The 13,158-nt window shown below is 38.8% G+C and overlaps 1 protein-coding gene across 4 annotated transcripts in view; it reads left to right on the forward strand.

The window, feature by feature from the left end:
- The first annotated feature begins 562 nt into the window (after nt 1-562).
- LOC306866354 (kelch-like protein 25) overlaps nt 563-13,158 on the forward strand; it is a 45,429-nt gene continuing 32,833 nt past the window's right edge. For 2 of the 4 annotated variants that reach the window (XR_013783938.1, XM_079411514.1), the window contains exons 1-2: nt 603-726; nt 5,157-7,004. Coding sequence is in view for 3 of the 4 variants with exons in the window: in XM_079411514.1 (XP_079267640.1) it covers nt 5,201-6,970 (1,770 nt within the window). In the remaining variant the exon portion in view is untranslated. Of the gene's footprint in view, nt 727-3,281; nt 3,390-5,156; nt 7,005-13,158 lie in introns of all 4 variants that reach the window. The other 2 variants (XM_079411512.1, XM_079411513.1) reach the window with 2 other exon arrangements.

Genomic DNA, 13,158 nt, shown 5'->3' on the forward strand with positions numbered 1-13,158 from the left:
TGCGTCTACAAACTGATCAGAGAGGTAAACAGTTCAAGGTTTATGTTGTACTTTTATAATAGCTATGAATAGAGAACAATCCCACTAGATGGAGCTAAAAGCATTGCATGTAAAACATCCTCAATTTACAATTGTTACATTCACAAACATAAAATAAAAATACATGGAAAAGTTTACTACTATAGATGACACTAACCCATTGCCTTGTGAACAAACAACGGTGCGCTAATTCAATAATACGAATAATACACGGTCTTTTTTAATTCTATTAAAAATAATGGCTATTAAATGCAATTACATATGTGCCATAATACTGCTAATCTGGGCGAACATCCGTCTTTGTAGTAATTTTAAAAAGCGTATATGTGCACAAAAAGTCATAATACTTCCCTGCTAATTCTTGTGATGCGCTGTCGCTCCTCCCACTGCTCCGCCATTGGCTGCTTTGTACAGAAAACAGCGCAGACTTTCAGGTTGGAACGTTCCTATTGGCTACAATTTATATTTGCATAAATTCTCAGTGCGTGATTGGTCAACGGAACGTCAATCAACCCGTTCCTCTGCTTTTGGATATACCTCAGGAGACTCCACAGTTTTTCATCAGCGAGGACTGGAATGTGAACAAAGTAGCACAGCCAACCGGACAAGAGGTGAACAAAACTATGATTCCTTCCCTAATTCCAAAACTGCACAACGTCAGGATTTCTCACTAGCGCCCAGAACACTGTAAGTATACCATGTCTTTCTAAAAATAGTATTGTATTAGAGCAAAAAAAAAAAAAAAAAAAAAAAACGCTTCAGATGAATAACACTCCAATCAACATCTGCACTGTTCTTCCTGGTTTTGTCAGAGCTGGAAAAGCCAATACACTCAGTCAGGATTAGATGTGTGCTGGATAGGGATTGGTGACCACCTCTCGCTTCTTCCAGAAGGAGAAATTGGTGTAAATCGGAAGATAACGATCAATCGCCTGGAGTTTGTCAGGCTTTCTTCTGCATGTCAATAAACTGAGTTAGGACTCTCCGCTAACAGCATTAGCTCCTCTCATTCACATGTGTCCTACTGAGCAGTCGCCATAAACATAAGCGCGGCTAAATCTGTCATTTCTAGATGTTACTGTGCTTACTTTTTATCTTACAATTACATTTTACCTCAGTGTAAGTTAATTAAATCAAGTGTCTCTTGTCTTTATATTGTTTATCGCACTAGCGAGCTGGCTAACTGTAGCTTTAGTTGGTGCGCGTTTCTGAAGTCTCGTGGCGCAGAAAATAGTCGCCGTTTACCACGAACTTGCCAATCTTATGCTTATGTTTTTTTATTTTATATTGGCTATACTTGTTAAGGTACAACCACTTTTCATAGTGTATTGAGGCGAGGGTTTAACTGAGGGAACGACGGACAGAATATTGTGTATTTGTTGCTTTTTTCCCACGCAAGCCCAACAGAACACCTGCTCCTAGAGAACATATTTACAATTAAAATTGTGTTTATATGATATAAAGGTCAGAACATTGCTTCTGATTGTATCAGGGTCCAGGTACAGCGGCAGTATTTGAAGTTCATTCCAGTTATTTCTGCATTGGTCACAGTTCAAGTAGCAAACGCCAATCTAACCGCATATTAGCTGCTGCTTACTTTTGCAAAGGTATGACCCTAACATTACAATTACGTTTGTTTTAATTGCTCAAATGCTACGTTAGACTACCACTGGTAGTCCGTTTTGTTCCCATAAAATTATGGATGTTTAATACCTGATGCTGAAAGATCCTGAAATGGGTGTCAAATGAGGGAGATGTGCAGTTCTGGGTATTCTTGCAGTGTTGAAAAACGCCGCTTTGTGTTATAATAAATAAAGAATTAAACGTAGGAAGGCTTAGCATGCTTTCACTAAAGTTTTTTTCCATTTCAGCCAAAATTACAAATATGGCCAGTTTGGCCACACGATTATAAATTTCTGTAACAATGGCAGTAAGTGCTGTCTGTAGCACTTTAGTGAGGTGTTCAGCATTAAAGTGAATAACATTCCATGGAAAAAAAATGGGTGGGGAGGGGAGTAAAAAGTAATGTTGTCAAACAATTAATCGCATCCAAAATAAACGTTTTTGTTTACATATGTATGTGTACTTTGTATTATGTATAAATACACAAACATACAGTATATATTTAGAAAATATGTACATGTATTTACATGTTTATATTTATATTCATATAATTTATATTAAAATATATTTCATATATAAACTATTTTTTTCTGAAATATATAAGCATGTGTGCATATCTATATATATATATATATATATATATATATATATATATATATATATACAGTACACACACACATTATGCACACACAAATTTTATTTTGAATGCGATTAATCGTTTGACAGCACTAATAAAAAGTTGTCCATTTGGGGGACTGCCTCATTGACAAATTGTACCCCTAAAGGTACAATTTTTGCTGTTTTTATTTTTTTTAAGCCAAAAAACATTTGCTATAGCACCACATGTGGCAGCTAACTGAGAATGAACTGTGTATAACGACATTTCGGAAAGCAGTGGTGCACGAAATCGAGCTTGCGCAGCGAGAAATGTCTGCATCCACGTACTTGTGTAAAATATGTTTTAGCCTGAGTGCTGATAGAAGTACTTAGTCCTGATGATGGACTTCATGCAGGCCGGTGATTCATTGAGCTTTTTCAAATCTGTGAGGTTGCCAGCTTTTCACTTTCTGCAAACACACAAAATGCACCTCCCTCCTTCCATTGCTATAGCCTAACTGAAATACAGCTCTGGAATACCAACATCTTCAGTGAAAAGAACCTGGAAAGGCTATTTAGTCAGAGGAGTTTAGATGTTTAAACAGGAAGAACATTCAACAAAATAAAGACCTTTGTTCCTCAGCCTCAGTGGTGTTGCAATTAAAAGGTGTCATTCATGCTGGTGAGAATATCCGCATGGATAGGTAGTTTGTTCGCGTTGAATGATTCAGCAACTTTGGCATGGCTCATGCTGTTGTTGAGTGATGGTTACCATGGGTGATGGGATGAACCATGCAGGAACTCCTAGGCAGTTTCATCAAGATGTGAGCTTTCAGCTCTCTCCTTTTCTTTCAGCCACAAACCTGTATAAGTCCACTGTTGTTGGAATTGTACAACATTTAAGAAATGGTCACAAAACCGTATCTTGCAAGAAATGACTGGAGACCCTCTTAAGTTTTCTTATAATACTGTATGTGGAAAAAATATCTCTCTTGCATTTTCTGTTCCCTGGCCCCATAAAGGACTCTGTTGGCCTGACCTGTTGAGGGGACGATTTTTGGGACCAATGCAGACCCCCCCTCAGTTCCTCACTGTCAGTGCCTGTGCGTGGGTCAGCAGTTTTTGTCGCTGTAAGTGGTTTTAGACACCTGCTTGCTCCCTTTTCTCTTGTTCACCCATCAACAGCCCTGCATCCAACCCCTCCAATACCAACCTCCCAGCTGCCCTTATCCCCCTGCATAGCTTTCTGCACGGATAGCTGTGACCTTGCATCCTTTGTGGTCAACCTCTGGCATTGTGATTCATGTCATCCCGAGAGTGTGATCCATAAAGACCCCGCCAATATTTGTGCATGCTTGCACCCCTCGTCACAATAACCTCAAATTGTTTCAGTTAAAGAATCCAGTTTACATGCAAGCACATTCACTCACACAATGAGCCACTGATAACATTGAACCTTTGCTCTTGAAACCTTAGTTTTCAAATATCAGATAGAACGAGCAAAACTCTGGATTTCACCAAGTCATGTAACCTGTGCTTTGTACATTTGTACCTTCAATTACCTGAAACAGCCTTTAAACCCAACAAATTAAATGTTGAAATATTAGAGTTTTTTTCTTTGTTGTTGGGCTGCATGAAACAAAAAAGTAATGCATTAACTGTCAATTATTTCCCTTCAGTATTGTGATCTTTATTCATTTTAATAAATATAATTTACATTGAAACTATTATGTAACTGCATTCCATTTTCTTTGCTTTTCCAATTGTGTTTTTGTACCGTAAATCAAGTGCCTAAACGGCCATGTTCTCATTGGCACTCTTAAAATGTGAAAAACCATTTTGTTTTAATGCATTTGATTGCATTATAACTCAAGAATGTTAATCAACAAACCTGTCTAATTTACACAATCTGCACTTTGTTGATTGTAATAGGAGCTTTCTAGTTTTGCTGCATTGCACGCAGTGTATTACAGTGCTTACTTAAATATACTGATACAAGAGAAAAAGGAAAAGATTAATTTAAAGTTAATTTTGAAGACATAATTGTATTACTTGAAAAACTGTGCTCTACAGAAGATCGGTAGGATCCTAAACAGAATATGAATAATTAGGTTCAGTTTATTATAGATGCTCTCTTTTTAATTCTTGCAATTTCATTCATCAGAAATGTCTCACATTTAATCTAGTAAAACTACCAATTGTTAGTGTAGATAGGATACTCTTAGGTTTGTTTTCTTGACGTGTTCATTTTAATGATCTCATTGGCTTTCTTGCATAGTTATCTCAAAGTTTTTCCAAAAACAAAGGATTACTGACTTTATTAGGAATCTAAACTTTATCACAATCTGTCAGCATAAAATGTGAAAATTAGAGACTGAGTTGATTAATTGTGCACTTTGTGTTGGCTTAACAGTGTAAAGAAGGATTACAGTTCTAAGATCCTCTGAACAAAGTACAGTGAACTCAAACGTTGAAGTAAGATTACTGAAGGAGCTGTGAATCTCTAACAAATGTCAAGCAAAGTTTTCTTATGAAGAATGTGGTAATTTCATTCAGGCAATACATTTTTAGTCTCTGGACATTATACACAAGGGGGGAAAATAGCTTAAAAAGATTGATCAGCCATTTCAACACAAACACTACAACCACATTTAAGTAAATGTGTAAACATTTAAGACCAATTATGACCAAGACCAGTTATGTTGTCTGCTGCTGGAAAAAAAAAAAAGTGACACTAGTTGGCTCTAAATTTTGTTGATACAGCACCGTACATAACCATTTTCTCAGTGATGATTTTATTGCCAAACATAAACATGTACAGCAGTGAGTCATCCCCAATAAAATACCTTTATAGAGCACTTGCTAACCTCCTTTGTTGTGCTTTTGTATTTTCCTAGTTCGGGGTATTGGAACCAGTGAAAATTTGGACGTGCTGGAAAAAATGTCAGTCAGCGTCCATGAAAACCGCAAGTCCAGGACGAGCACGGGCTCCATGAACATTTTGCTCTTCCACAAGCCGTCTCATCCAGACAGTGTGCTCACCCACCTCAATACCTTGCGCAAACAGTGCATGTTCACAGATGTGACCCTATGGGCAGGCGACCGCTCCTTTCCCTGTCACAGAGCTGTGCTTGCTGCTTGCAGTCGCTACTTTGAAGCCATGTTTAGCGGTGGCCTCCGTGAGAGCCTTGACAATGAGGTTAACTTTCGAGACAGTGTTCACCCAGAAGTTCTGGAGCTGCTGTTGGACTTTGCTTACTCCTCACGTGTCATCATCAACGAGGAGAATGCAGAGTCACTTCTCGAGGCTGGAGATATGCTGCAGTTTCATGACATCCGTGATGCAGCAGCAGAATTTTTGGAGAAGAATTTGCATGCGTCAAACTGCTTAGGGATGATGCTGCTTTCCGATGCCCATCAGTGCAAGCACCTTTATGAGCTGTCGTGGAGGATGTGCCTCATCCACTTTGAGACTCTTCGAGACACTGAAGACTTCTGCGGGCTCTCAAAAGACAAGCTTTTGGATCTCATCCTTAGCGATGAGCTGGAGGTTGAAGATGAACAAGTTGTGTTCAGTGCAGTCATGCGCTGGGTTAGGTATGACCTAGACAGCCGCAGAGACTACCTTCCTGAACTGCTGCGAGGACTACGCCTTGCACTGCTACCCTCGGAATGCCTCATTGAGGCTGTGGCATGTGAGGAACTTGTGATGTCAGATAAAAGGAGCCGACAGATTGTCGATGAGGCCATGCAGTGCAAGAAAAAAATTCTGCAGAATGACGGTGTTGTCACCAGCCCATGCGCTAGGCCTCGCAAAGCTGGGCACACGCTGCTCATTCTTGGGGGTCAGACATTTATGTGTGATAAGATCTACCAGGTGGATCACAAAGCAAAAGAGATCATCCCTAAATCCAATCTTCCTAGTCCCAGGAAGGAGTTCAGTGCATGTGCCATTGGCTGCAAAGTTTACGTGACAGGAGGAAGGGGGTCGGAAAATGGAGTGTCGAAGGATGTTTGGATATATGACACGGTACATGAAGAATGGTCAAAAGGTGCCCCAATGCTAATTGCACGTTTTGGACATGGCTCGGCTGAACTTGAAAACTGCCTTTATGTTGTTGGGGGTCACACTGCTATAGCAGGTGTCTTCCCAGCCTCCCCATCAGTATCTCTTAAACAAGTTGAGCGGTATGACCCCCTGACCAACAAATGGACAATGATGGCACCACTTAGGGATGGTGTCAGCAATGCAGCAGTGGTCAGCGCCAAGCTAAAACTCTTTGTGTTTGGTGGAACAACCATACACAGAGACAAGGCTTCAAAGGTCCAATGCTATGACCCTGTTGAGAACCGTTGGACTATAGCTGCCGAATGCCCGCAACCCTGGAGATACACCGCCGCCGCTGTCCTTGGCAGCCAGATATTCATAATGGGTGGTGATACAGAGTTCACCGCAGCATCTGCTTACCGATTTGATTGTGAGACCAATCAATGGACGCGTGTTGGTGACATGACTTCTAAAAGAATGAGCTGCCACGCTGTGGCCTCTGGTAATAAACTCTATGTGGTCGGCGGATACTTCGGTACGCAGCGGTGTAAAACCCTGGATTGCTATGATCCAACGTCAGATAGCTGGAACAGTATCACTACCGTGCCTTATTCACTGATTCCAACTGCATTTGTTAGTACCTGGAAACATCTTCCGGCCTAGATGCCTCCGACTGAAGTGTATGGATCTGATCTGGGTAAGTGTTTGGCTTTTTTCTAATTTTTGATGTACTCCAGTGAGTTTAAAGACCGTATAATGAATTTATTATTCTTTCTGAATGTGTAAGGATCTGTATTACCTTATCTGATCTATACACACACACACAATCAAATAATTTTGTATTGTAGGTGCTTCCTTTGAAAACTGCTTAAATCATAATTCTAAGCAGAGGAGCAACTGAAGTCAGCAGGCTGTCGACATTGACACAAACAGTGATTTCTGTCAAGATAGCTGCATGCCAAAATGCTAAACTCGGCTTGGCAGCCTTCTCTGAAAGCAGCTGAGTGCTCCCATCTTATTGAGGCTTTTGAGAGTGGTTGAGCAAAGTGAAAATTGGCACTGGCCTGTTAGCCTGCACCAGAGCGACCTCGCACTGAACGATCTTTGTTTGCATGTGTCATTGTTTACAATAGAATAAATGAAACGGGACAAAGTTAATCTTTACAAACTTTATATCATTCTGAGGGTCTAAGCCTCAAGCATCGACGACAGATCGCTGTTTTTCGATGGAAAGCTTATAAGGAATGAGTGGCACAAATTTGCTACATTTGTGTAAGCAGTACACATCCAAACACGCAGAGTAAAAAAGCCGTACGTACCTTTATCATTGTAATAACGAGCCACAAACGCGTCCACTGCTGAAATCCCAGTTTAGTTAGAGAGGTAAGGGTCCACAGAAAAACATCCCAGCGAGCACTTTTAGTCCAGCGAAACAATAACGTTGTAATAAGGAGGAATATTCCTTTGTTTACATTTCATTTCTTCAGAGAGTTATTGTTCGCGTCCGTTATGGAATAAATTACGCTCAAAAACAGCGTCTTGGTGGTAAAAAAACAAAACGATGTTGTAGAATACGGTCTTACAAATATAACGAGACCGTCTACGGAAAAAAAAGTCTCAGAAAAGCGGAATATAGATTATTTGAATTTGGCGCTCCCTCCTGCCGGCAGTGACGCTTCTGTGACGCACGCTGTCATCTGAGCGGGGCATAACTTAGCGATCTGCTTTATCCATAAAAAACTGTTTTTTTTCTTCTACATTTTTTATATGTGTGTGTGTGTGTATTGTGTGGGGAATGTGGCCGTGTCTGCATGATTATAATCTGTATGGACGCACATCAGCGTGTTTATTAGCGACTCTATGACGGCTATCATTGTGATTCATTGATCAGCTATTATTGATTATATGGCCCATCTGTTTGATTATAATCTGAATGGAAGCACATCAGCGTGTGTTTACTGACTCTATGACCATGTCTGGCAATATCACTTCACGTCTGGCAGTGATATTTATCATTGTAATAACGAATAACGAAGAATACTTCAGTATACATACTATATACAAAGCATTTTTTTCTATTTTTTTTCCTTTTTTATTACTCAAATAATTATTTTTGTATTTTTTAGTGCTCAAATAAATCTGTCTATTATTTTATAATTGAAAAACTATGCAGGAACATGTATAATGACTAAAATAGCTTGTATAATTCTGTAATCCATTTGGTGGTTATTTTTCCTCAAACAGGGGGGTGGGGGGGACTATAAATAGTTTCAGAAAAAATATTGCAGGAATCTCATTTTTCATGGTATCTTCTTCAAATTTGAAATATGAACACATGAGACATGTGGCTTTCGAGCCATTACTTTTCTGGATTGCTCCAGGACTTATTTCATGTATTTGTATATGAAATAAAAAAACATTCAGTGTGGAAAAATATTTTTCAAGGCACGTCAGTGTCTATAACTTTTTATCTTTTTGAGCATTATCAACTCTGGATGATAGATAGTAAAGCCCAGAGTCTCTTCTTTCAAAAGATACCTAATTTGTTTGTGTAAGCACACTTTGTCACAAACTGTTACCATTTTAATTCAGGTAGGTTATTTTCACCTGCGAGGCCACAAATGGGGTTGAAGGTTAACAGGTAAACCATCTTGATGCCTAGCTCAGTATTATAGAGCAGTGACTGTCGTTGAAGGTTGAGGCTTAAACGTCTCATGAGTTCTTGCTTAGGATCAGAGTGGTGCGTCAGCACTAGTGAGCCATTGAAATATTGATTTGTAATCTACATTACAAGGCTGTTTCTGTCAATTGGCTGTTAGGTAGAGTGAGAGCACAAAGTGGCTTAATCTCTGTAATTACAGACTGCAATGAGGGACTCAATGTGGAGAGATTTAGGGAGAGGGTGCTTATTGTTGCTGGAACAGATGTCACAGTGTTTTGTTTCCCATCAAATGTACTATATAAAGCTCTTGAAATTTTGACCACTGAAAGTTTCAACTGAAAGTTGTTTTATGTTAAGTTTTACTGAATATTTTCAGTGGCCAGAGGACAATGTGAACAGAAACAGTTTCACAATTGGAATGCAATTGTAAATTTGCAGAATTTGCATTTCCCAATTGTGCATTGAAGTCCCCATGCCCAGAAGCAATCAGTCTCTTTGGCTGTTGGTGCATTAGTAAAGACTATTTCATTAGAGGAACAATTTCTTATGTGTGAAGGCAAAAACGTTAGTTACTTAAAGAACCCACCACCTTTGTTTTAGAAATGGAAAATGCATTGCCATCTGTTGTGCATTCTTGACAAGGTACAGATGTGTTATCAGCCAATTTTTAGTTTTTAAAGTTATAGATTTACTGTACAAAAATTGTAATGGAGCCTCTCTATAAACATACTAAACAAAATTTTAGTTATTCCAAACAAAGACTAATTTGAAATCATATTTGGCTAAAATTTCAGTGTATCATTATATAGTATTTTACTATTCATGTTTTATGTCTGCTTTAAGTGCTTAATAAATAATTATTTCACTCTCCAAAGAAACAAGAAAACTCCCATTATTTACATTATAAGCTCCTTGGCATGTTATGCTATCAAACAAAAGCAAGAGTATACAAATGTAAACCTATCATTTGCATTGAATTGTAAAAAATGAATGCTTATTGACTATGAAATGCATTAAGCTTTCTTATAATAACTTTACTTCTATAGGCATCCTAGACTCATCATCATTTCTGCTATCATAATATCTTGTCTGTCAGCACTTATGAAGACTAGGGCTAATAGGTCATTACAGACTAACAACATATGCATAAACTGCCTTTCTCAGAAGCCAGCGAGCCTCTTGTCTGTATGAAGTGAGAGTTGAATGATGTGTGCATATCATTTTGTGTATATTATACAGTAAAGGTAGTTGCTTCTCAAACCTAATGCTGAGGAATTACAATTGTGTCAGTGGCCTCTAAGCATGCGTCATAACAGTCAGCTGAACATCTCTCACTTGTGTCATTTAAATTAGACTGACTGGGGAGGGACCAGAGCCATCTCATTGCATCCTCTGGTGATTAGAAAATGATTACTTCTGTGAGTAATCATTAACACTCTTCATCAGCCAGCGACTTCATTCACACCACAAGCGCTTCATTTCACAGTGAAGCAGGTGGCCCAGCAAAAGCTGGGTTTTATAATTAGCCCCAGGGGGCACAAAATCAGAATGTCTGGAGGACGCCCTGGCAGGCCTGCTGAAGGATGTTGGCAACAGTGGCGTGCTCCAGAAACGCCCACAGGAAGCGCATAAACGTAGTTAACCAGGTTCCAACCAAAGGGTTAAAGCTTAGCTGGTTAGCATGGCCCCGCTAGACTCTGCTGTACTTTACGTTGTAAGTACACCATCTGGCTGCAAAGTATTTTTCCATTGACTAGCATTCAAATATATATTTATATTCTGGCAAAATAGCAACATTTAAAATGTGAATTTCATATTACAGTAGACATTTTTTGGAGAGTACTTAAACTTATATTTAAGCTGACATTTATCTATTTGTTGCCTTTGATATAATATAATTGCACTGTCCTTGGAGCGGACCTGACTTACATTTCACTGCTGGTTATACTCTGTATAATCGTGTATGTGACGAATAAAAAATCTTGAATCTTGAATTTTGACGTCACAGCTTGGGGCTCAAGAACCATTTTTCATGTTGACATTTGACTGTCTCATTTCTTGATGTTATTATGCAACTTGCGTGATTATTTACGGCTCACGAGATTGGCTCAAATATTACAGCAGAACTGAGCACACATTAGCAAATATAGATCTCAATTTCTTCAAGTATTATATAGTCCTCCTAGATATGTCTCTTTACCCTGGCAGCCTTCTCCGCAATAATAAAGTAACGTAAGAAGTGGGCGATTAAAAGCAAAGGCTGCTGTGTTTTGAACTCTTATTGAGTGTAGATATGAAGAATTAATAGAGGTGAGCAGCTCTATGGTCTCACACTTAAAATGCCTGTTGGTCTCCATGGTGGAATGACGCGTGTCATTATGAGAAATAAAACAGAGAAAATAAGCTTCATAAATCATTTAAAGGACTGTACAGGGTTGGGATTCCACTTTCCAGCTTATAAATATTTTAAAATCTGCAGCGGCCAGAGAGAAGCAGAGGAGTACCTGAATGTAATCCATTTCAGAACGTTTTAGACAGCCAGATAATTGAATCCCAGAGTCTAAATTTGACAATATTAGTCATAATCAGACAGCCTTGCTGAAAACCCCTCGCTTCACAGTGTAGTTATAAATTTTTTAGAGACTTCGCTTTAAGAGGTTGATGTTAGAGCATATGTAAAGCTTGTATCTCATGTTTTTCCGCAAAATGGTTCTTTTTTCCCCCCATTTAAACCACGCACTGTCAAACATTTGATAAAACATTTATATACATCTTTTTCTAAATGGTATAGTTTATGAACTGCACATTATAGTCCATATCAATGTTTTTTTTTATGGTGTATGCACACCAAAAGCGAATATTTGCATCACGTTATTGCTCTAGATTAAGCCCGGCTCACACTGTCTGATTTTTGGCCATGATTTAGCCGTCTGAGACCAAATTTGAAATCTTTGATCGCTGGTTTGACATGTTCACCGACAGCCGATAATGGCTGTTGCGATCAAATTTTTCCTCCTCCTCAAATTCTGCCAGTGCCAGAAGATCTGGTACACAGTCCTGCAGTGTGACTTCTCCTACGATGAACATCAAACTGTCTCCGTTTTTCAAGACAAGCCATGATCAGAATTAATGCTAGAGATTTCTTCTATCTGCCATAATCTCCGGCGCTCCCATCCTCCGCTCACGGAATTAGTATACGTTACCTTTGCTATGATAAACACAGGTTGCACCGTTGTTTTCATGTGTGTGGGTAGTGCTGCTTACACTATACTTCTTAAATACGCCGGTATTGCCGCTGTTCATATACTTTTCATGATAGCCAACATTTCAGCAGCATTTCAGCTTGCAGTCACTGAACGTTTATAGGTTGTTGATAATAATAATAATAATTAATTTGATTTAATGGCGCCTTTCTAAACAGCCAAGGTCACCTTACAGCAAGCAAACTAGTAAAAACAGTAACAATAAATAAGTCCTGTTAGCTTTACAAAATTTTACAGTACAACTGCAACCATACATCATAAATACAATAAAGGCTTACAAGAACAATAATAAGAGCAAGTCATAAGAATGTAATAATGTAAAACTACGGACGAGTTTTCTTGCGCGCACCCATTTTTAACACGTCTTGACTGTCGTACAGTCTGACATGAATAACCGCGGGATGTTTTTTGTCACTCGCCTGAATAAAAACATTACGTCCATTTTCTGATACAACCGTATGTGTAAATAAGGTCTTTGCTGATTGGCTTGTGTTTCAACGCATCATGTGAATTTTCTACTGGAGTTAATTTTTAATTTTTTTTCCAACCTGCACGGAAGACACAATTCATGCTTTTGCTGCAATCGTGTCACCCAATTTGTGTCATTCACTTTGCCCATTGCAAATTTGCGTCCATTCGCGTCTTTGCACTGACTTTGAATATAATGTACTCGCAGGAATATTTTATTTATTTTTTGGTGTGCACACATCATAAGTGTTTCAGCTATACAATGGCTATACAATGAAACAGTTGGACAAATCAACATTGGACCCCATTGACTTTCATTATATGCAGGGGAAAAACTTTTCCATTCCGTAGAAGTTAGTCAGTCATACAGGTTTGAAACAACATGTTTTGTTAACTATCCCTTTTAAGTCAAGGATCACCCCTCCTGTGATCTGATAACAGGTGAGTTAGAGCTTATG

The sequence above is a fragment of the Barbus barbus genome (genome assembly GCF_936440315.1).
Source record: "Barbus barbus genome assembly, chromosome: 48".
In the NCBI taxonomy this organism is placed as follows: domain Eukaryota; kingdom Metazoa; phylum Chordata; class Actinopteri; order Cypriniformes; family Cyprinidae; genus Barbus; species Barbus barbus.